This window comes from Octopus bimaculoides, chromosome 7 (assembly GCF_001194135.2).
Source record: "Octopus bimaculoides isolate UCB-OBI-ISO-001 chromosome 7, ASM119413v2, whole genome shotgun sequence".
NCBI classification, from domain to species: domain Eukaryota; kingdom Metazoa; phylum Mollusca; class Cephalopoda; order Octopoda; family Octopodidae; genus Octopus; species Octopus bimaculoides.
In genome coordinates, this window is record NC_068987.1 from 13,560,650 (window position 1) to 13,587,354 (window position 26,705).

Consider the following 26,705-nt stretch of genomic DNA (forward strand, 5'->3'; position numbering starts at 1 on the left):
AATTTTTTTTTTTTTTTTTTGCATGGAGATTTATACCAAGAAATAAAAAGAATGAAATACACACACACACACACACACACACATAAAACATTCATTCCAGTACAACCAACTCTACAGCATTCATTTAATCTATGGAAACTGATTCATAGAGTTTCTAAGAAATTATGAGTTTTTAACTAGGATTAGAAATCACCAAATAAAATGTGTTCAGCAAAAATTGCCATGATGCCTTCCATGCCGAAAACAATCTGTAAAACTTTTAGCAAGGTTAACAAAATTAGGGCTAAGTTAGTTAAGAGAAATTCTATTAGATTAAGTACATTTTAATCTTAAGAAGCAACGATGGAAGCTTGTCCCTTGCAGCCAACAAAGAAGTATGAATTTCAGTAAATATTTTGATAAAGGTCATCTGAACTAAGTGGAAAGCTGAAACAGTCAAGATGAGTAAAAGAACATCAAAAAGGAATACACAGTAGATTTGCCTAGCGTATTATTACTTATAATTCAGATCAGTGATGAGATTGACCATATTGAATATTTTTCAAAGGAAAAAAATAAAGAAAATTGTGCAATTCCTTTATAGTCATTTAGACATGAAAGACAACCTGGGAAATATATCTTTTTTGTGTTGCCTGGTTTTAAATATAAACTACAAAAGCATGAAAGAAAGTAACAGCTATTACATTTTCAAAATTACATACCAGCTCTCATTTTATTTTATTCATGAACATTTCAAACAAACTATAAGGAAAAGGAACTGAGAATGTAAGCACCAAGACCATGACATAAAATGGTATCTGCTACCAATCAACTGAAGACAGCTAGCCAAAGCATGGCAAAACTATAATTTGAAACGCATGGCAGAACTACAATTTAGAAATTATTTTCGAGTTTCTATTATATGAATAATGTCATCTCTTAGCCACCATGAAAACTTCATATGAAAAAATAAAAATTATTATTGCCTAAGAGTGAATCTAAAGACAAAAAATGTTAAAATATTCATGTTTGCAGACAGCAACTATCGATGAAGCAGTAGGTCTTTAGAAATATATCACATTTTCTTTTTTTTCCAGAGAAATAAAAAATACACATGCTCATGTTTATCTGCTACTGAAACGTCACTACTTTACCTATCAAAATTTAAAGGCAATTTAATTTTCAATATTGAGCAAGACATTAGCTAATGTGTAGACTGATCATGAAAAGACGAAGTGTACACAAAGCCTATATAGCATACATGTATACTTAAAAAGAAAGTTAAAAAATGCAAAAAATGGTTATAATAGATTAGCTAAGATGGTGATTTGTTAGGCAAGGTTTCATTCAGTAGATTTTATTCAATGAACTGTTGGAAGGTGACACTAAAGATCAAATCAGATGCTATTTGACAATTGGAGATTAATGTTGAATATTGTGGTCTATCAATGAAATTGTGAGTGTTTTTTTTTTATTCAATACTTCAGAAATAGGAATGACCTTTTCTAAACTGAAGAATCCTGATAAAATAACTAATTTGTCTGAATAACTTTTTAACAGTGAAGTAAAATGGACATGTAAGTTAGCTGAACATAATCAATGTTCTTTCTATGTATTTCAGAATATTGCTAAAACCAGATATAATGCTTAACTATTAAATAAGGTATCATAAATACAGTATCAGACTGGTAACCTATACTAAACAGGCTGTTCTTTTGGTCACACAGCAGAGCACTTAGTTCAACAAATCGCACTTCACATTTTTTAATAAAAAAAAGAGAAAAAAAAAAAGAAAAAAAATTGACAACAATATCAAAATTTTTGAGAGAACTGGAATCCTATCCTCTTGTAGTAACAGCCAATGGATTTTCATATTTGAGAAAGCTGACGAGAACAGTGTTGCTACCCTTGACATCAGTAAGGTTTTCAACTGTGCCTGAAACCTAAATATCCTGCAAAGCTGTCCACCTATGGGTTCCATCTATGTCCTGATTCTTGTATCAGTAACTTCCTGAAAAATTGCATCATTGCAGTACTCTCTCTTTCTCTCAACAACACTATCAACTCTGGTTTGCTCCAAGGTCCAGTTTTTGCCCTCCAACTCTTCTCCCTACCAATCAATAACTTATATGTCAACACTTTCCACAATGCTCATTCCTACACATAATACCACCCTTCATTCCTCCCTGAAGGATCATCCACATTCAGCTTGGGAGGCACCTCTGCCAACCCCGCAATGAGTCCACGAACACAGACTGACCTTGAAAACCTCTTTCCAACTGGGTTGTGCTAAACTTGTCTCCTTCAACAGTATAAAGACAATCATAATACTTATCAAGGAAACATTACTACACTCTTCACGAACACAAATAGCATGCATCAAGAACCCATAAAACTGCTGAAAATGCTGGCTTTCACTATCACACAAGGTCTCTCCTGACAAGTGCACCTCTTCAATATAGCCAAAACTGCATTACAAAGACTGATTTTCTTTTTCAGAGCTAGGAAATACTTCAGACTCAAACAGCTATTAGCCCTTCACACTGGAGCACACACAGACCATATTCTCCTAAAAGAAACTTGACTGATTGGTATATAGAATGTAAAGACAGACAAAATGCTGCTAAGCAGTATGCCTGGTATACTAACACCTCTGCCAGCTCACTGCCTTAATATAATAATAATATAATAAGGCTCACTGCCTTAATAATAATAATAATATAATAAGGCTCACTGCCTTAATAATAATAATAATAATAATAATAATAATAATAATAATAATAATAAGGCTCACTGCCTTAATAATGATAATAATAGTAATAATAATAATAATAATGGGTAGTCAAGTAAAGAATTGACAATTAAAACAGATGCTATAAGCTAAAGTCTGATCCATGACTGAAAGTTAAGTAAAGATGATTCTAATTATAGCAATAATTACGAACTTAGCTCACACTTTACTTTACTTTAAGATTATTTATGTACTTTCTGAACCTTAAAAATATAATATGTAAACTTTGTAAGCATATGTTTAAAATATTAATTTCCTATTCATTCTCACTTTCCTTTATGCTGGAAAAACAATATTTTTGTTTACCTAGCATCAAGTACATCTCCTACAGCGAATACACACCAGAAATAGATGTTCTTCATCTCCATGAGATAGTGGCAGGACTACTCTAGATCTTGCAGAAATTGCACAGAAATGCTTAAAATCAAGAGTTTACTTAGAGTACTTTCAACAACAGATAACATGGTTAATTTGAATTGCAATGTCAACAAGGCATATATGAACATTTTATTCTCAACTTGGTTCTCTTTTATCAGAGTTGTTTGGTACTTATAAGACTCAGGGAGCCTATTTCTAAATGGAAATTAAAAAAAATAAAAATAAAAACTGAAGCTTTACAAGAATATAATTCCTATTCCCCCATGGATATATTGCATAAGCTTTCTTTTCTTCTGTCAATTAACACCCAGAAGCCAACTAAGTTTAAATGCTTATTATTAATTATGATAAATTACATACAGGATATTATGTCAAATTCAAATTAAGGATGCACTTTTAAAAGTGAAATGAATTTTGAAATATTTTCTAATTTTGTAACTTTTTTTTCTTTGCTTTTATAGATGTCTTTTAAAAGAGAAAATTAGCCAATATACATTTCAAATTAACTGCAAATTTAAATTTCATGGTTATTTCAGTCTCATGGTGATGGCTGATGAAATATTTCACAGAGATGAGAACTGGCTGGTACACAGCTTGGATGACTGCCTGGTTCAACCCAAACAAATACTAACAAATGGTGAATGCAGTGATGCACTATAATGGCACATGCCCCCATATCTGACCTGACCAGACCTGTTATTCCAGTAATGATGTTGAATATCTACTAAAAACTAGAATTGGTATTTTCTGCAAGTCACATTGCCTCAATAAACTTGACAAATCTCAACTAAGAACAGTTTCAAACATGACGTAACTCAAACAAAAAGTAGATTGGTATATAAAACTGATTTCTGAAGTTAAGAGTAATGAAATTTTGAATAGATACATCTGATTTCTGCACCAATAACATTAAATCCTTCAAAATTCCAAACTGAATACTCATCAATGATATTGTAATGAATATGAGAGGAACTTAGAAATTATACATCCTGAGAAAAATCACACCTGATACTTAAAAAGGCTTGATTAAATATGAAACCTAATATTTTTAAATGGACAGAGAAAAAGGGGAAGCGTGATTCTTGTGCTTTTCATAGGATAGATACAACTAAGAATTAACATGAAATCAAAGACATGCTGAAGATATGGCTCACAAGAATCTGCCTCTATTTACAAGAACAGCAATTACTAATTTCTTATTTTGTCTACAAACTGTAAATTTATATGGAAATGAATATGATAGTGTGATATTCAGGCCTTTCTCAAAATAAACATGAATAGAATCATTGTCAAAGTAAACTGGTTCCAACCAAGAATCAAAACCATCTTAAAGGATTGGCTTACTAGGAGCTTATTTCTTGCTCCATAGAACTTGAAAGTCAGAATAAGAAATATCAATAATACCAGTGTACCCATGCCATGAAAAATAATTTCATTAATTATAGAGAATGGATCAGGTGTCCAAAATAATGGTGGAAAACCATTAATAAATTTGTTACTTTATAATTTGTATTTAACAGTAAAATAATACTAATAATGGTGATTTGAGGGTGAGTAGGTTGCTATTCCTCGTAGGCTGAATGACTACATAGAAACCCTTTTATGGCTTGTAAACATTGTGTGTGTGTGTGTGTGTGTGTGTATTGACTGGATGTAATTTTCACTGAAATAAGTTTTGTGTAGGTGTGTGTGCGTGTGTATGTATATATAATCTTTGAGGAAAGGAAAAAAACTTGGCTTTCCTGAATTACCAAAACAAACAAGTAAATGCTTCTAGAATAAGTAAATCAAACACCACCTGCTAACTTTACTTTTGATACCCCTCACCATTACCACAGAAAAACAATCTTTGAATTTCTAAGTTTTGAACATTGTGTATTTTTTATCCACTAATAAATTTCATTTCTGAAAACTTTTGAAGAAATAATCTTATTTTGTTCACTTGTCATGAATACTATTCTTTATACATCTAAGGCAAGCTGGCAGAACCATAAGCACATTGGGCAAAATATTTAGTGGAATTTTATTCCTCTTTATGATTTGAGTTCAAATTCCTCTGAGAACAACTTTGCCTTTCATCAATTCAGAGTTGATAAAAAAAAGTACCAGTTGAGCATTGGGGTTGATGTAATTGACTTAACTACTCTTAGCTATGAATATAAAAGAAAAAATGCACCCCTCTGCTAAGCGATGCTGAGCCAGTGTAACAGAGTAGGCTCATCAAACCAGTTGGATCTCAAGCCATTCTCTGGTGGAGAAAACATGTTGAGGACTTTGCCCTGCAATGGACTGAACATGGGCAAATTTTTCAACAATGTTAACTAATTAAGTTACATTAAATGTTTTTAATGATGGTTATGAGAAATAAAAAAACTATAATAGCAAGCTGTTTTAAAGCATTTACTTATTCATTTTACTAATTTAAGAAGGTGAGGTCTTATATGTATCTTTCAGTTTTGATCAAAATACCTGCTACACCAAACATTGCAACATCTCTTGTTGTCACACTTCAAAATTACTTCTTTTGGATGTCAGTAAGCAAACACACAAGCTAACTATTACACATGGAATTGCTACAGAATTAAATTATAATTTTTTCAAAGCTTAGTAAGAGGAGTAAAGACAGCACTCAAGGCAATATTTTTACAGAGCTTCTGTGATTGGTGAGGCAAGAAGAAAAAAAACATCACAAGTTTTTCATTGTCCATATAAAAGACCCAGTCTTAATACTTGCAACAAATTTGACTTGGGTAAAGGGACAGCAAAGCCAGGTGGTACTGCTAAATTGGATGGTAAAATGAGTATACTACACAAGAACAGGTACAGTCCACATGAAAGGTTTCTGCACCATTTTCCCTCAAGCAAAATTCACTTACAAGGTTTGATTCAACCTAAAGTACTATGCAGCAAGATTTATCCTAGAATCATTTGGTTGGGTAACAAATTTTTTTAATCACATACCCATGCAAAAAAATGATGCAATTTAAGAAAATCTGAAGAATTTTAATTACTGTGCACACATGAAAATTAACTGCTATTGTATAACAATATATATCAGTTAAGTTAGTTCACAGCAGTAAATTACTTTAATCTTCTATGAATAGATACTGTAATATAAAACTTCTTAATTAGTCTCTCAGCTAGACACACAAAGCCTTTTCAGTTTGTTTAGCCTCTCAGCAAAGGAAGTATTTCAAAATTATGAAAAATAACGACATCCAAACAAGATAAATAAATTAGCATACATTAGATCTTACTTTCTGTGAAAGATTTTTTTAAAACTAAGCTATCTGGCATGTGTTTGTACATGATATCTATGAAGTAATTAAGTATTGCCATATATGGGAATCAAATGGTCAAAAATAGTAACACTGTACAAAATAAACTACCACAGTGTAAATTATCAATTTCTCCAACTATCTAGGAAAGATAATCTTTAAATGCATCAGCCTTTGCACATGTTTTCAAAACATCGTATTCGTAGTGTTAAAAGTACATGTAGCTGAAGTAGGAATAGAGCCAGATACAGATCTTGCAGGTCACTGCACCACAAGTACTACATGGCTCCCAGTGATTAATTCAATGATTTTTCACTTAATCTCTAGAGGCCCCTGGGTTGTAGCCCCCTTAAACTCACACCTGAATTTAGCACTGCGAAATAGTAAAACTTTGCAAGTGTTTGTATGTAGTGGTGTTATAGGTATAATGGAGAAAAGGGGTTTGGGATGAACTTCTTTATGTTATGCAGAGCGGGGCTGGAAATGGTAACTTTGTCAGGGATGCTACTCAAAAATAAAAAATTCATCTCAATTGAAGAGTAGAGGATAGGAAGGAAGGAAGGAGCACTCCGTCGGTTACGACGACGAGGGTCCCAGCTGATACAATCAACGGAACAGCCTGCTCATGAAATTAACGTGCAAGTGACTGAGCAATCCACAGACACGTGTACCCCTAACGTAGTTCTCAGGGAGATTCAGCGTGACACATAGCGTAACAAGGCCGGCCCTTTGAAATACAGGTACTGCTCAGTTTTGCCAGCTGAGTGGACAGGAGCAGTGTGAAATAAAGTGTCTTGCTCAAGGACACAATGCGTCGCCGGGAATTGAACTCACGACCTTACGATCGTGAGCCAAATGCCCTAACCATTAAGCCATGTGCCTTCATGCAGAGTAGAGGATAGAAAGAATGCTGCAAAATTAGCAGAGAATTTCTTGGCAAGGAAAGTGAGGGTGTCATTATCATCCAATGTTTGTTTTCCATGTTGGCAAGAGTTGGATGGTTTGATAGGAATCAATGAGCTAGGGGACTGCACTGACCCCCAATGTTTGCTTTGATATAATTCTCATGGCTGGATGATCTTCCTAACTTAAAATGATTTTTTTTTTTTTTTTGGTTTGGTTTGGAGGAAGTAGAAGGGGGTGTGGCCATGACTTTCAAAGGCCTTCCACAACTGGTAAGACAGATGACATCAACATTACATTTAACTTGTGAGGTGAGAGGGTGCTTGCAAGCTGTGCATTGTTAAGAAAATTTCTTTTATTTCTCTGATAATGGGGGTGGATAAATACCCTTGGTGGGTGGCTTCTTCAAGGTGTTGAAGACTGTATCTTTGCTTGTACAGCTGTGAACAAACTACTTAGTGGTTGGGGGTAAGACAGTTTGTGGAATGTGGAGGCACATACCTTGCAGAGTAGTATCAGTTACCAATTTAGTGTCAGATGGGTCAAAGGTGAAATGCATTTTAAGTGCAGAGCCCTATATTTCTATTATATAGTCAACAAAAATAAAAAATAAAAAGTTATGGTGATTTTACTGGCTCATGCTTATGTTGTAAAACTTAACTTTGTCGTCACAAATGATTGACTGGATTATAAATCATTACTGCAATGTCTACATTGCAGAAACAACTTAGAATAGTTTATATCATAAATGTTTTAAAACTAATTTACATCATAACTCTCAAAACTTAAAATAGTTTATATCATAAATGCTACACATTATAATCTACATTATAAGCTCAAAATAGTTTCACCATAAATGCTAAAATTCCAAACAGCTGACATTATATAAATTATGAAAAGAAACACATATTTCATACATGGTTATCCTGTATCCTTCATAAGCAGACTGAAAAAACTGTTTGATATACACCAGGATAATACAAAACAAAAACACACAAACTTACCTCTCGAAGATCTCTTTGAAGTTTAACTAATTGTTCTTGAGACTTTATTAAATCTTTCTGAGTAGACGTTAGAGATTCTTCCAATTCTGTACATTTGTTTGTTAATTCTAAAATGTTTGTCCTAGTAGAAGTTAATTCTGAGTTCTGTTTTTCCACTGTTTCCTGAAGCTCTATCACACGGTTAACATCAGAATCTGGGTCTATTGATCCATTTGATAGCCTCTAGAATATTGGGAGACGAAAGAAAGGAAATGATAGAAACAATTATTAGTTAATAAAAATGATGGGCACATGAACAACTGAGTAAAGGCAATAGAATTGGAAAATTAAGAAATTAAAAATGAACTGAAAATTATTATTAATTATACAATGACAAAAGAAGAGAAAGAAAAATAAATAAGCATTGTGGAAAAAAACGTTAATTACAAATGTAATTAAAATAAAAGGAAAGCAGATTAGTAAGGGTCACACAAACAAGTTTACGTTGAGCCATGCTTCAATGCTTTTATATGCCCAGTAAATGATTCAAAATTCTTCTACATTCTTCTCATTCACACATTTCAGTGTCACTTTGCTTTGGGTCAATGAACTTTGGTTTAGAAAACTGCTAATTTTTCTTTTTTCTTTTTACTTTCCAATAATCGATAGATAGAAATCAGCTTAAATTTTAGCTTTGATCTTCCTTCTTTATTTTCAATTCTTCAATTGATTACATATATATATAAACTGATTATACATGTGTGTATGTGAATATATATATATATATATAAACAGATTTTGTATGTGTATGCACACACTTGAATGAACTCCAGGATGTTCCTATTCATGTCCTCTCTAAGAAATGCCAGCTTCAAAATAAAATCTAAATTAAATTATGACTACATATTTTATATATTTACACAAGCAGGTATGTGTGTTTATTCAGAGATATGAGCATATATTATTGACATAATTAATCAAGTAGCAAATGTAGAAAATAAAGTCATCTACCAGTTAAATAGAGATCAGAGACTTGCATTAAGTTAATGAAATAAGGTTACAAGCATCTTTTTTAAGGCTATACATCACAGAAATTCAAATTAGTTTTTTTTTTTCCCTCCCTTCCCCTCCTTTTTTGTGGGCAATAAAGCCAAGCATATATATCTGTATGACCTATCATTACATATATTGATACTGAACTGATATTAATGTAATCATCAAAAACTTGAAAGCAAAGGAAACTGAGTTAATATTGGTTTCAAATTTTAGCACAATGCCAGCAATTTTAGAAGGGGGGGTTAAGTTGATTACATTGACCCCAGTGTTTAACTGGTATTTATTTTATTGACCATGAAAGGATGAAATGCAAAGTTGACCTGAGCAGAATTTGAACTCAGAATGTAAAGCCAGACAAAATGCTGCTATGCATTTGCCTAGCATGTTAATGATTCTGCCAGCTTGCTGCCTTAAACTGAGTTAATATTATAAATTCTACTCTAGAAGTAGTACAAATATATGTTTATTATGAAAGAGAAAATGATGAACGGTGAACATATCCCAGTTAAAAGTAATCAGAATTTGGCTGTGGACTAAAGAAAAACCAATCAAAGAATTTCTTTTAAGTCCTTTCACCCTTGCATTTTCAAAAGTTCATCTTAAAAAGCTGCCTTTCTCAACCCTGTGTAAGCCATAAAAAAAATGTTTAATGACTTGGGGTAGATGTGGGTATTACTCGAAGACAAATGCCAGTGGAAAAAGTACTCATATTTTACTGTAAGTATTCTAAGATTCAGATATTTAGATTATTTTCTGTAATTGAATTAGACTTTTGTGAAATCCGATATGATAATTCTAATGATTATCAGGTTAATCACACAAGCAACACATCCAGATTCGAAACAAAAATTATAATCTTATGAAAGTTATTACTATAAATGGTTAGCGAGCATATGTATTCATAACTTGGTAGGATTGAGTTAATATATAATGGCATTTTTGCAAATTTGAGTAAAACAATTAAGTTTCATACATATTTATACAACTGAATCTAACTGTGGCAAGAAAACTCTATATATGCAAGTAAACCAACCATATTATGAATAAATAATAGGCCAAAGAAAGAGGGGAAAAAAATCCTGACGTATACTGCATATGGACTATTAAATTAAGATTGGTAAAAGTACTTAAATATAGCTTTTATGTCTAAACATGTTTACATATATCTAACTAAATTTAATATACATGCATTATTTCAGGCCTCCTGGAATATATATCAGTAACATTTTACCAATTTTTCACCATCATCTATTCTACATAAAATATCTATATTTGGCCACTCAAAGTCTTAAAACAGTGATGTGGCAGCTACAGTACTGCTGCTAACATTACAACAATGAATAAACTTGGTAAATTATGGATGATCAGGTTTAATTTTAGGGTAAACTTTTAGATCAGAAACACTTACACAGTAAATTTATATTTAACGGACAAATGTCTTCTAATAGAGCCTTAGGTTTGCCCAAGTCTTGTGAGACAAGCTCATTCGACAGCCTGCCTCTCTTCTCAGAATTTAGCCAGGGCATCCCCCCACCTTCACCCTACTTGCAGTTTAAAATTCCAATTCTTTTATTCTTTAAATGTTAACTATCAGTTTCTTAACTACTTATAACAACAATTCATTCACATTTTACCACGATCTAAGTCAGTTGGCACCAGCATATGGCAGGTTTAAGAAACCCTGATGGCCAATTACTGTTTACATTGCTTTGTCTATAGCCAATTAGTTGGTGCAACATTCAGTTTGTTGTTACCCAGGGTTTCCACTCTCGATAACGAGAGTATTGTGATATAAATAATGACATTTTAGACAAAGTATACTTTACTAACATATGGCAGCCCCTGCAATAGATGCATGCACATGCTTGTGTATATAGGTGTATATATAGCAGCAGTTGTGTGTGTGTATGTGTATACCATCATTATCATTGTCTTAAGGGCCACTTCTCCATGCTTGCATAGGTTACAGAGAATTCATTAAGGCAGATTTTCCATGGCCAAACGGTCTTCATGTTTTCAACCCTTGCTTGTTCCCAAGTAAAGCAATATTTCCCCAAGACTGAACGTGTTTTCATGGAAAGTAGGAAGCTAACAACATAACTTATACAATGGTGCCACAGTGTACAACTAGCATGCAATGTTAGTCAAAGTGATACCCATATATATATATATATATATAAAAATATATATATATATATATATATATATATATATATATAAACAGGCTTCTTTCAGTTTCTGTCAACAAAATCCAATCACAAAGATTTGCTCAGCCTGGGGCTTACAGTAACAGACACTTGCTGAAGCTGGCAAGCGGCAGGACTGAACCCAGAACCATGTGGTTGGGAAGCATAACCATATATGTATCTAAGGACAGAATAGCTTGCATGAAGTGTTGCAAAATAGAATAGTAGTATTTAAGAAAGCCATTACAATTTGAAAACTAAGAGCAAAACTCAAAATGGAATGAAAAAGCTATGTAAGAAGAATGGTTTACACTTTAATCTATATTGCAATATTTTCGCACAGTTCAGAAGCAATGAAACAGCTATTTTACAAATCTTAACATGGTGCAACATGTACATAGGCTGATTAGGGCCTCTTCTGCTTGATGTTAGCATTTGAAAAATAACTACTTCACTGTTCCTGATCTGTGCAAGATTGAAAGGAGCTTAGCTGTCATTCCCTTTTCATAAAGGATTTTCACACCTTTATCTCCAACTTGCATTGTTATGGCTTTCTTAATATAACTTTCTCTCTCCCTGTGTGTGTGTGTGTGTGTGTGTGTGTGTGCGTGCGTGTGCGCGCACTGACATACCTTTGTCTACTGTAATTATATAAACTTATTTGGTTTCATTCACCTACTCATTTATGAAAGGAAACACCATATATCTTTCTCCTAATAATTTCTTTAGGTTTCTTGTTCTGGGATTTGCTGTTTCCATCTAAATTGCTTCATGAGTTCTGGCGATCAATGTCAAACTGGATGTAATTTGGAGGATTTTACTAAGAGTCACAGCAAAGAAACCACTTCCAATCACTAACAATAAATTTTATATTGGAAAGCTACAGTTCTCTGAAGAAATGTTGAAGAGTCAAGTGTCTACAGCACCTTGGTTAATGTTGGTGAATGTCCTGCTCATTTGTATAATTGTATTCCTGTTATTTTACTAATTTTCCTTTTGATATCAAATCCAGTAACAGTCTATCAGATGACACAGCACTGATAGATTAATTCGTTTTTTTTTTTCTCTCAAAATATGGCACTAACAACTTTTTGATATGATGGTAACTAAAATCTATTACATGAGGTCAATTAAGACAGACCAAGAGTTATAATGAGACAATGAGATTGATTTGGTGCAGCTGTTTAGATGCTGGCAGTCTGACATGGCTGACTGATTATAGAACCTGTTTTGGTGACAGTACTGGAGCCAAACACATGCATTCAAACATGCAAAAATATACGTACACAGGGAAGGAGGATGAGACACAAGAGAAAAATTAAAATGCCTGATGTCAAGTAAGTCAGCATCGAATCAGTGATGCCAAATCATCTCATATACCCTTATAATAAATGGATGTTTAGGTGAATTGCAAACTTTAACATGAATATCTTCACTAGAATCTAACAACTGATCAATCAAACCACTGCTCTCCCACTGATGAGTTAAGGCTTTCCCTTATCTCTCCACAACTCTTGGCTTAGGTTGTCTGATCTCCCAAAATTTTGTGAAAGTTCTAGTTTTTCTTGGGTATTTTACAGATGTTGATACATAGACTTGCTTTACTCTTTTACTTGTTTCAGTCATTTGACTGCGGCCATGCTGGAGCACCGCCTTCAGTCGAGCAAATCGATCCCAGGACTTATTCTTTGTAAGCCTAGTACTTATTCTATCGGTCTCTTTTGCCAAAACCGCTAGGTTATGGGGACCTAAACACAGACACACAAACACACATATATACATATATATATATATATATATATATGATGATTGGAGCCTGGTGCAGCTGCTGGCTCTCATGACCTCAGTCCAACTGCCCAACCCATGCCAGCATGGAAAACGGACGTTAAATAATGATGATGATGATTTACTATCTATGTCATGACAGTAGAACACCTGGAAGCTGTCGACACCTGACACACAATTGTCTGCAGCATAATTATGAGAAATAAAAGAAACTTTCCTACAGAATTTCAGAAGTAGAAAATCTAAATCATATATTGGAAGTGTACAATTAAAGGAAAAACACTTGACACCACATTCCCAGCCAAATTACAAATAACCTTTTAGTCTACATGACCAACATGTAGGAAGTAGTGGTAGACCCAATGTAAATAAATATATGGTATATTATGAGGAGTAGGTCAGCTGGAGAAACTTCTCTGATACTATTCTACTGGGACAGCGGAAATAAAGTGGGGTGGAGGAGGTACATTTTGTGGCATATAACTAATTTACATATAGTTAATGCCTATATTATTTTCCCTAAATCAATAGAATAGCCAGAATGTTATGATCAATATTTTGGAAATAACATTATCAATCGTGTAGTTTGATTGAAAAAGAAAAAAAAGGGGAAGAAAAAAATAATAGAAAGCAGAAAGACAGCATCTAAAGTTCATCCCCTCCCTGATATTTTTTTAAAACTTATTCAGTTTGAACAAACCAATTTGAATAGAAGGTAAAGAAAATTTAATGGAATGTTCTCTACAAAATATATACACACACACACACATATATATACATACATATATACATATACATACATACATACATATATATATATATATATATATTGATGGGCTCATTGAAATGTCTATTATGTGTAGTGTGACATAATGTAAGGTACACTTTGTATGAGCAGGAGTTTTACAGCTTTTCATGATAGGAATTTTAATAAGTTGATTACATCAGTACTTTTTATATTTTTTCTTCCTAAACTCATCTATGTAAACATTACAATTTGAGCAGGGAAAACATTCAATGAGATGTGAACTTTTGTGAGCTAGAGATTACATACTTTGATTCCCATCACTATTTTCATCCAAACCAGTAGCATTATTAAAATTATTAAAATTATTATTATCATTATTATTATTATTACTATTTTCCCCAATAAACACATTTATAAATCTGTGCTGTATTCATATGAATTTACTGATTTGCTTCAGGTAATTTTCATTCTAATTTTAGTAATTGTCATTAAATTGATATTAATTTAGCAATTTAAAAATTTATTGGTTGAATTTCTGTAAATTATTACACCATTTCAATCAATGTTGCATTTTTCTTTTTTCTGGTACCAGTTGTAATTACATAGGGAAAGTAATGCAATGCCTTTACTTTCAATTTCTCTCTCTCTCTCTCGAAATATGCATTTACCTGTGCTTAAGAGTACAGGTATATGAATTTCAATCTGCCTTCACTAGTATATCTATGTTCATGAGTGATTTAAAAACTAAATATTGTGGTACACATTCGATTTATTTGTAATTAGCATTGTTACAAAATCAATATTTTTCTTTTACTGGCTTCAGTTTTTCATCAGCAACCATGTTGGGGCACCTTTATCAGTGGCCTTAATTCTTTAATTCAATTACATCGCCCCCCCCCCACATTCTTTGTCTAGTACTTATTCTATCAGTACCTATTTACTGAATGGCTAAGTTACTCCTAGCGCAAATGAACAGAACTTGTACAGAATATCAAAATATATTTTCATTTTAATACATCAATTTATCGACAAGCCCTTATTTTCTCTGTGTGTGTGTATGTATAAAGATATAGATAGATAAGCAGATTTGATACAATTCCCATCTCTCCAAACTTCTCTCATTCACCATTGGTCACCCCAAAGCTTTCATAGAAAACATTTCTCAAGGTTGCCATGCAGTGCAATAAAACAGAAACTGACATAGTTGCAAACACAGCCAGAACATTTCCACCCACCACCTAAATCAGATATTTTGTACATGCATGCATATGTGCACATGTGCATGCATATGTGCTCATGTGCATGCATATGCATTGTTAACAGAAGGATGATAAGATCGGTTTCATTTCATTGCTCTTTAAAATGATCCTCCCATCCCACCTGCTTTACCTGCAATTATCTAATAAACTGATTAACAAATTTTTTAATGAATGCTTTGTGTCATGATATACCTTATATCTTATCATCTGTTTCAGTCACTGGACTGCTGCCATGCTGGGCCACTGCCTCGAAGGGCTTAGTTGAATAAATTGTTCCCTAGTGTCTATTTTCAAGTCAAGCATTTATTCTATCAGAATATTTTGCTGAACTGCTAGGTTACAGAGACATAAACAAATCATCACAACTTGCTACGGGGTGGGGCAGGATGGGAGAAACAAACACAAAGACACACACACGTATACAGGAAACTATATGGTAGTCCAAAATATTTCGGTTGACTGAAAGTTACCATTCTTTAAGTGAATACACCTATAATATATTCTTTTGATTCTTTTCAACAGAACCCAACACTAGTAATGTATATTTTTTTATTTTATTTTATTTCTCAATCTTATGTTTTATCCAATTTTATAAGCCAGTATGTGCAAAAACATTACGGTTTACAAATTTGTCTCCTGTGGCAAATATATAGGTGCAGAGAATGCCTGTTAAATGTAAACACAGACATACAAACACATACATACATATATATATATATATATACATATATACGATGGGCTTCTTTTAGTTTCCGTCTACCAAATCCACTCACAAGGCTTCGGTCGGCCCGAGGCTATAGTAGAAGACACTTGCCTAAAGTACCACGCAGTGGGAATGAACCCGGAACCATGTGGTTGGTAAGCAAGCGACTTACCACACAGCCACTCCTGCGCCTATAATATGAAGATATATTAATATCTACTTATGATATGACATAAACAAAACTCACAAATTTCCAGTTTCAATTTTTCCAATTAGAAAAACTCATAGGAACTCCTGAGTTAGTAAGGAAATAACCATGTCATTAAGCTGTTTCAATATTTCAACAGTTCAGCAGCAAATGCAATATCTAATTAAAATATCTTTTTAGTAAGAAGTCATTATGAATCATGACATCTTAATGAGATACATATCTGTATAAGTTCAAATTTGATTAGGCTGTAGAAAATTAATCTATCAAATAGCAAACTTCCGTTTTCACTAATGTTATGAGGAATTTTCATTAAGCCTAATGGGATCTTCACTAACTGACAGAAGAATTTAAAGGTTTCTGCAAGTAATTTTCTTCATTAGATAAGTATCGTGTACATTTTTAGCAACCTGGTTTCGTAACATACACACCTAGTAAAATCTGAAATTATACACCTTCAAGTAAAATTTTCTCATATTTTTAGCAAGCAAATGAGAAGGAACATGGCTCAGTGGTTAGGGTGTACAGTCATGATCACCAGATTATGAGTTCAATTCCCAGACCTGGTGGCAAAACACTTCATTTCACATTGCTGTGACGTGTTAAAGAATAGACAGAACATTTCCTCTGCATGTCGGAAAAGGCGATAGAAAGAGGGTGAGGTAGGATGTGCACTCTGACCTCGTAAAACCCTTCTCAGTAACAATTGCCTAAACAGACCCATGGGTTGGAAGATTGTTGCCTGAGTGGTGCAAAGACATCAAATGTAATAGGGTGTCACCAACAGATGGTGGATGCAGCCATGGGCTGTTACAGTGCAGGCACCCATACTATGACTACTATTTAGCAAGCAAGTGCACATACATAAATACATACTATACATGATGTATGGATTATATGTATGTGTAGAAGTATGCATAGGAGTGTGTGTGTGTGTGCATATACATGTGTATACACACACACACACACACACACACACACACACACACACACACACACACACACACAAATATACTGGAGTGAGATGATTGGGAACAGCCACTTGGATGCTGACAATTTGGCATGGCTGAAAGGACATTCAACCTATTTTGGTGACCATACATTTTGGCACTGGAGTCAAATATACGCTCACACGTGCATGTGTGCAGAAATATACAGAGAAAGAGAACAGAACAAGACAAACATTAAAATGTCTGATGTCAAATAAGTCATCATTGAACCAATATTGCCAAATAAGCAATGCCAAAATGTCTCATACCTTAAATGTAGAGAGTGTGTGCGTGTGTGTGATCCTTTCACTGTACTTCACCTGACTAGTGTCAATGGCATGGAAAAGGCACTCAGTACACACTGTGAAGTGGTTGATGTGGGGAAGGGCATCCACTCATAGAAACCATGCCAAAACTGGCATTGGAGTTCAAGACAGCCCTGCAGCTTGTTGGACCCTGTTAAACTGTCCAACTCATGCCAACATGGAAAATAGTTGTTAAATAATAATGATAATAATAATGATCATGATGAATGAAGTACAATACTGTATGATAGTGAATGCTCTCTCTCTCTCCAATCTGCCTTTTTGTTATTCAAAAGGGATCTCACAATTGAGATAGCCAGGCCTGTCCAAAAGACAATTGGTGAATAATCTAACTTCAACTCAGGAATTGAAACTGGCTTTCTTTCTCAGTTGACTATCAACCTACCACTTCACATACAGTGGCACACATTACGTATATTGAATACCAGTTAATATTCTTTCTGATGGTAGAGGTAAAAGAAATAAGAACCACTTCATCATATTGTTGCTTTTAGAACAGACAGACTTCATAGTTAAAAAAAAAAGACTAAAACAAAACAAAAAGTTAACCAAAATAATACTAAGTAAAACAAATAGAGACAGAGTTTTCTCAAGAATGAAATTAAAAAAACAGAAAACTTACAATGAAATAGACTCAAGTATTGATTACATTTACTTTCTTTTTATAATACCATGACTGGTTTCAGCCGTTTACTTCCTCAATTACTGCGAGTAGTCTGCTGAAAATTGATGTCCAAATATCTGGACAACACCGCATGAAACCATGGTATGAGAATAACAGCAGATACTACGCACACAACACTATGAATGAATGAGTATTAAATACACACACACACACACACAGATACACTATAGCTGGAGAAAAAGTTGGCTATGAGCAAGGTACCCAAATAACTTCTTTCAAGCTGATGAAGTACTGATTACTTTGATGAGTTGCAAGAAAAAAACCTCAGGTGCCACAGTCAGTAATCACCATTTCTTTTATTCATCTTTTTCTTTAATTTGTCAGTTTTGATAAATTGTAAGTATTTTCCACTCAAATATTCCACACACTGGTATTGAGATCCTCGTTCAAGTTAGGTCTTTTTAGCAGGACAGAAAGGGTTTCTAATGGTCAAAACTTGCCTATACATACAAATATACACATCTCCAGACACCCAGGCTACTATTAATCGACTTGAATCCCTCATCAATTAACATTCTTAACAAAACCATCAGAATCATCAATTTAGTATCATCTTTCCCAAGTGGAGACGCGTTAAGTACACCTACAATTTAGTATTCTTCCCTGGGCTTCAATCATGTGGTACAAAGTTTTTAGGTTTGAAGCAGAGTTCCCTAAATCTTCCCCATCTAATTCCACTACAAGTAACTTACATTTTTTTTCTTCAGTAAATGTTAAATCTATTCCTCTCAAATAAACACTGCAATTATCAGCGCTCAGGTAAACTAAGCATATCAACTTAATTAATATTACAGGCTGTGTGGATTGAACTTCTTTCCCTCTAATCTACAGGAAATGGATATGCATTCCAGATCTGGCAATTAGTTACATATGCTGCTTAAAGTGTGTGCATACTCATATGTGAAAACACCCAGAACACTCCACCCTCATGCATGTGTGTGTTTATGTGCATGTATGCAAGCATATATGTGTATTTGTGTGCATATACCTGTATATGAGTGTGTGCATGTGTATATACATGCATATGTATGTATGTGTGCACACGAACATATGTATGTCTGCATACACACACACTGAAAGTATGTTACTATTTATCTGCATGGAAATCAATGTAAGTTTCTTGAAGCAAGCACCAGGTATTGTTAGAGCTTGCACACATCTGACTTATCTGGGTAACTTTTAACTCCTATGAATTTTAAATAAACTATTATCGATTAATAGAAATGAGAGAGAGACCTTCCTGTCTGATCAATTAAGAAATTTTTTTCAATTCAATTCCGACAACTAGCCGCAAATCAATTTACAAATCGCTTTAATCATTCATAGATGTATCGATGAATGTCATCATTATTTTATACAGAGTTAAACAGATGATAATTTTTCCACTTTGTTTTCGTTTCTTTAATTAAATATTGAACACAAGAGTTCAACAACGGAAACTTAATGAGACGAAAGATAACTGTTTGATTCTGCAAAACATTTTAAGTGACCATGTATTTATTGAATAAACAATTACAACAGCAACAATTATCCGAAATAGAAGGGGAAGTTTCTGAAGAAAATATTTTGATATTGGCTGCTGTGCATTTGTGCTGTTTTCACAAATAAAAGCAGTCTCTATTTTAATTTGATCAAATGAATTAATTATATTAATCTCTTCCAGGTTTTCACCAAGGAAACTCTGTGTTGTGCTAGCATACATTGTTCTATGCAGGCATAGCTATGTGATTAAGAAGATCACTTTGCAACCACATGGTTTCAGGTTCAGTCCTGCTGCATGGCACCTTGGGCATGTATCTTCCATTGCTTCACACGAACCAATGATTTGCAAATAAATTTGGTGTATGGAAGCTTTCTGGAGGCTCACTGTGTGCTTGAGTGTATGTGCGCATGAGAAAGTGATTCTGATATATATATATATGTATACATGTAGTTGAGCAGTGTGTGTGTGTGTGTGTATGTGTGTGTGTGTGTGTGTGTGTGTGTGCACATGTGTGCATATACTCCACCACCACTTGACAGCCAGTATTGACTTGTTTACAGCTTTCTAACTTAGTGGTTCAGCCTAAGAGAACAATAAAGTACCAGACTTTAAAAGAAAAATATGTACAGGAGTTGATTTGTTTGACTAAATCCTTCAACATGGTGCCCCAGCATGGCCACAGTCTAATGACTGAAACAAAGAAAAAATGGAAAATAAAAGATAGCCAATCCACATGATCTAGTAAAATCCTCATTTTGATAAGCTGCAAATTATCCCTATCATTATTTTATCATCATTGTTAGTGAATCAATCCCTGGCTACTTTATATCAACAAAGTTATTTTTATAGCAATTAAAGCCATGAGCAATAGCCTGCACTCAATTCTTAATTTACTTTGGGAGGTAGAAAACAATAACAGAAAAGGCTAAATATCTCAAGGAAACCTCTGGAGAATAAACAGACTTGGCTGCCTGGGTTGGTACAGCCAATCTAATAAATTAAAACAATGAGAATCAAGTAAAAACTATTAATTGCAAAAATGAGCCTAAGTATATTGTTAAACATTATCTTTCAACTTCACTGTCTCATCAAAACAGACCATTATGCTGAAAACTTCCAGCATTGGATATTTCAAAGCACCAGTTTGTGTTTATTTTTCTCGCATGAAATACATTTACTGCTTCATCTCAGGGTAATGAGTATAATAACATGCGTGAGCACTCCTTGCATTGCAAGGATGAATTACAACTTGAAACAAACTAGTTAGACATGAGAAATACTTCCAGTAAATGCTGAGGGTATAAATTCTTTGTAAACTAAGATAGCTTCAGACAGAGGGATCAAAAATAAAGCAGTATCACAGATTAACATGGTTGTTTAATTTATCTTTAACTCTTTACTTGTTTTAGTCATTGGACTACAGTCATGCTGGGGCACCACCTTAAAGTTTTTAGTTGAACTAAGTGACCCCAGTACTTTTTAAACCTATTTATTCTATCAGTCCTCTTTTGCCAAACCACTAGGTTATGGGGATATAAGCAAACCAACACCAGTTGTCAACTGGTGGTGGAGGGAGGACAAACAGAAACAGGCTTCCACATAGTTTCTGTTTATGAAATTCATTTAAGGTATCGGCTGGCTTGAGACTATAAAGGCAAACACCTGGAATCACATAATTCAAATTGATGTTCTTAACCACACAGCAGAGAGAGAGAGACAAAGAGAGATATGTAATTTTGGAAAATAAAGTGAGAAATGAGTGGAGAATAGGTCACTATAGCTGTGATAGATTTTCAGACAGAAGAGAAAAATTGGGAACCAGATAGTAAAACAGCTTCAATAGGAAAATAATTGCATATACAAGTAACAGCTTAGCAAGGAACTCAAAAATATTGCATATGAATGTTTTTTATATATATATATATATATATATATATATATATATATATCTCAATTAGGCAAATAGTAGGTGAACTAATTTTTCTAACAGAAGTAGCAGTCTGCTAAGCCATCTGTTGGCTTGTCATTCAAAAAGTTAATTTTTTTGTATCCAATCAGTGGTACCAAGTTACATTGCACATGTGGTGTACCTAGCCTTAATTACATAACATCTGTAATAGGTATAGATCTTTGTTTTAGGCAATAGGAATCCTGCATAATTTACCAATACTTCAGTAGCTTGCAATACTGAGTTAAATTTACTGTTGAACAAAAAAAAAATTCTACAAAAATCTAGTAAGCCAACTCAAAGCTAAAGATATCTCTTGGCAGTTTAACATTGTGAAAGCCAGAAATAAACTCTTGCAAACTTTTCCTAGCATGTAAGATGCTTCTTGAAAGTAAGCAACATGCACAACCATTAAATTCAAAGACTCAGCACTTATCAGGTTCAAATCATTGACCTAACAATACCTGATGATACTGGATATTCTATTGTTGTTTTCTACTGTTAATTCCTAATGGTAAAATTATATGAAATTATGGGAGCTCTGTTATGGAAGTTGTTCTTCTATGTGGTATTCTTACCCGTAGCTGAACAGTTTGCTGCTTATAATAAATGGTGGATAAAAGGACTTCATTAGTTGACAATTCCTGAAGTGTGAAATACATTTATAACTGGAAACTGACTCCTTGAAATTAGACAAATTATCACATTTCAGAAGTTGTTATAATCAATTATGCCATTAATAAGGATCATCTCTCTTGGGTTAAAAGTTAATTCTGTAGAAGCCATCAATAAATTTATTGGCCAGTTTGAAAGATATATTAGATTTATGAAGCCAGATGAGAACAGTAAATTGGATTTATTTTGATTAAGTCCAGAAGATAAAACACCTGGTTACTACAAGTAAAATAGAGTAACTTCAGATTACAAAAGAGGAAGCTGATGATGGTACTCTATACAATTCAAGAGCAAAAATATTGTGGCAGCAAAGTACCTAAAAACCTTTTTGTACAGTTAAAGAACAAGACTATTTAATATCTTAGTCAGTTCTCTTAGACAAATATCAAAATATTTGCAAATTTCTAAAATTTGGCAAGAAAAAATGAGACACTTTTTGCTGAGGAAACTGATCAAAAAGCAATTTTCCACAGATGTTGCCTTGTCTCATAAAGCTAGGAAAACCTTTATGCTGCAGGATGCTGCTTCTACAGTCCAAATGGTCAGGTTCACTATTGTGAACGGACATAGTTGAGATATCAACTTCGATTCGGGTTGAAACTTGTTTTTGGAATGAATCAAAAGTCTTACATAGCTCCAGAGACTATCCTGCTGTTGATAGACAATGTTTAAGATAACATGATATTTTTCAAAGATATGTTGTACACCAGTCGGACTTATAATATCATCCCAGCCAACACCCAATTTGTTTTGGGTTTTGTAAATGAACGTAGTCAATAGATGCTGCTTACTGATAGCAGTAGTGAAATATTTTTGATTCTCAAAGATATTTTGAAAATGCTTGGTATTAAATCCTACTCCTGATGGGAATCAGCTTAACATAATTGGAAATAAATAACAGCCGCCTACGCAATTCCAGTCACTTCAGAGAGGAATTCAAAAGTAAACTCCCACCTTTAACTGTGTCCAATGCATGAAATTATTTGAAATTTAATATCCTATTTGACAAACCTTCAAAATCCTCAATATCCATTGGTTTAAGCTTAGAAACTTCAGTGGAAGCAATACTGATATGCTGTTCCACTCGGAATTTGCTCTTTTGAAGATTATGAATTCATTAAAGTTGGGATTAATAAACTACTGGCTGAGATAATATATATAACTTCAAAGTTGTCATTGCATTCTCTAGTTGTTGTGGTCAATAAAAGTGGTGATAAACAGTGTTTAGTTGTTAACTATGCATCTACAGTTAATAGAGATACACAGATACATTTATCTCCCTATTCATTCACAATGTTTCGAGCTTACTTCACAAAAATTGCCATTTCAGTATTGTTGACATTCATGCCTGCCTCCATGGGAACAACATTTTACATCCTTTGATACAAATAACGAATTGTATCAATTTATGTGATTGCTTTCTGAAGTGACAAATAGAATGAAGTGGTGGATTTTCAGTAGAGAAATGAGGCAAATTGTTAAGGACTCGAAATGAATAGCTCATCACTTTGATCCTGTGTAATATATACAAGGAATAAAAGGATCCATGAGGAAATTTGCAACCTTTTTCAAATGCACCTGAGAAGTAGTGTTCTCACTCATCTCTCAAAATGTAAATAATTATTTTTAGGCAATATTTTAGAAAAAGCAAGATGCTACTAGACCCTGGTAGACTCCAGTCACTATGTTACCTATGCCTGAGAATTCCAAAGAACTTAGGCATTTTGTTGGCTTAATTATATACTATTCAAAATTGATCAGAGTTTTGTTGAGATTGTAGCATCCTTGTCTGAAGTTAAATAATGTCAACATTTTCCACTGTCAGCTGAATGTTATTAAGGCAATAAAAAAAACTCACAGCAGGTTCATTATCTGTTTCAATACTTGATTCATTACCTGCCTATATCCTCAACGGTTTCTGTCCTACTATAAAATGGGGTGCCAATTTGCTTTTATTGACAAGGATTTTATGATATAGGAAAGAAAATGGTCAGTGTGATGTTAAAAGCCATTAACACAGATAATTCAGTTGAAAAATATAACGTTACTTATTAACACAAAAATTCAAACTTGCTATAAGTCAATAGCTTTCCTATTCGAAAGCTGATCTAAATCTGCTATTAAAAATACTAAGCTATATATCACTGGAGATTACAGCCCTCAAAGATCTCAAGAATTACAATATGAAGTGGGAAGACAGAATCTAACTGATGCCTCAAGTAGAATTCCAGCAGGTACTATCTAGAAATACTGAAAAAGGCAAATATGAATGCCATAATCCTGAAACACTAGTAACACATGATGAGCATTGATGATTAAGCCAATTCTACTAACTGCATAAACTGGCACATCCCCCCCCCCCAAAAAAAAAATGTTCACTTTTAATGTAGATCAGTGGTTCTCAACCATTTTTTAATTATGAACCTTTCTTTGATTCCTCTTTTAGTCAGATGGACCCTCAAAAGCCATTTAATGTTTAAAAAAATCCTATTATATTTTTATAATCATTAAGAATTGTATAAAACATTAAAAAAAATATTTTGTGCATTGTAGAAGTATAACCAGTTTATTGGACATAGATTTTTACAACAAAATCTTATGTGAACCTGTAAGGGTCATATTGACCCTGGATGAGAACTACTGATGTAGATGATACCACCCTTCAGTGCTCCCTAAGCTTCCATTTCCAATCAACCTAAACATCTCTTACCAAATCTACACTGACTCCCAAGAATAGAGGCTTTACAAACATCTTCATATAAGGTCATGTCAACCTGGTTTCTTTCAACAGCATGAAGACATTGCATGTATCAAGAAGGTATCATACCCCCATATCCCCATTAGAGACAAAACAACTCACAAGTTTATGATCACTTCAAATGCTAGCCCAAAATATCACTGAAGATCTCTCCTAGCCAAAGCTGCATCACAAAAGCTAGCTTTCCCCTTCACAGACAGAAGATGCTTCATACCCCCTTATCATCAACAACTAGCTCTCTGCATCTACATGGTGGTGGTGGTGGTGGTGCTGTGCTGCTACATGCATGCACACACACACACACCGTAGGCCACATCAAAAGAAAAGCCAATGATTAACATGAAGCTATTTTCCAACCTTTTGCGCCACAAATGTGTCTCCTGCTCTGCTTATTTCTCCTTTTCTACTACAGCAGTGGTCCCTGCTACTTGGAGCTAGCTGGTCTTGTGCCACTCTCACTCAAACACTCCTAACGCACTAATGTCTTTGTTTCTCCTTGCTATTCACACTGTGTCCTCTACCACTGGACCTCACACTAACAATTGCATCATGTACTTCACTCCCAGAATTCCTTCTCTGCAGTAGTCAACTTATAACTGTTCAAGAGGAACATTAACTGCATTGATCCCATCGGTCTTTTAAGCCTTGCAAAATGCCCATCAAATCAAGCCCCCGCGCCAAACTAAATACAAAGAAAAGGAAAGAAAATGCATGCAAGACAAATCAGGAATAAAAACATATAAAGCAAATAGAGGAAACTTGAGGAAGATATACAAGTTGGTGGATGAGGGGAAGTTGACATGGAAAAGTAAACCAAAACGACAAGGAAAAGAAACGATTCTAGACAAAGTTGGATAAGTAATGAAATGTTGCATGGTGATAATTAGTTCTGTAGACCTGTGGAAATATTACAACAATGATAAGGATGAAGATTTGAAATCTTTAAAAAAAAAAAAAAAAAAAAAAAAAAAAAGCAACAGTGATTCTTAAAGGCAAAAGAAACATAAAACATAAATATCAGAATATATGGTTAGTTGAAGACATAATGGAGTTAAAGAATATTATGGCTCAGGCATTTTAAAAGCATAGTGTGATTAGATCATGAGCTGTGGCAGAAGTTAAAAGCCAAATTTTAATTTAAAAAAATTTATTTTTTTAATTCATCACCAACAATACTTTTAAAAATATCTCAAATCTTGCTTCTCGACATATATACAGACATACATCCTAAGTAAATCTCAATGAATACATACCTGAACAGAAAAATCAATTAAAATACATCTTAATTACAACTGTGCATATATGTATACATATGTAGTAACTGCGTTTACATGTGCGGACAAGTCTGCACAGGTATGTTCAAAATGTATCAAAACATAATTCAATAATGAACACAGGAACCGCCCCCAAGGCTAAAACTAAATTGAGATAATTTAAAACTTCTGGTTCTTTCCTTTTCTCAAATTTTCAACATGCCAAAATGAGAGACAGACAGGCAGACAAGGGAAGAGGAATTGCTGAAAACTAGCACCGGGCACATGTGCATTGACGCATGCACATACACACAAGTTTGTATATATATAT

General features: G+C 33.8%; 1 protein-coding gene across 1 annotated transcript in view; it reads right to left on the reverse strand.

Annotated features, from left to right (window-relative positions):
* The window catches only part of LOC106869751 (liprin-alpha-1), a 323,919-nt gene that overhangs the window by 113,620 nt on the left and 183,594 nt on the right, over positions 1 to 26,705 (reverse strand). The window contains exon 6 of the mRNA XM_052969123.1: positions 8,334 to 8,555. Within this exon, the coding sequence (XP_052825083.1) occupies positions 8,334 to 8,555 (222 nt within the window). The remainder of the gene's footprint in view (positions 1 to 8,333; positions 8,556 to 26,705) is intronic.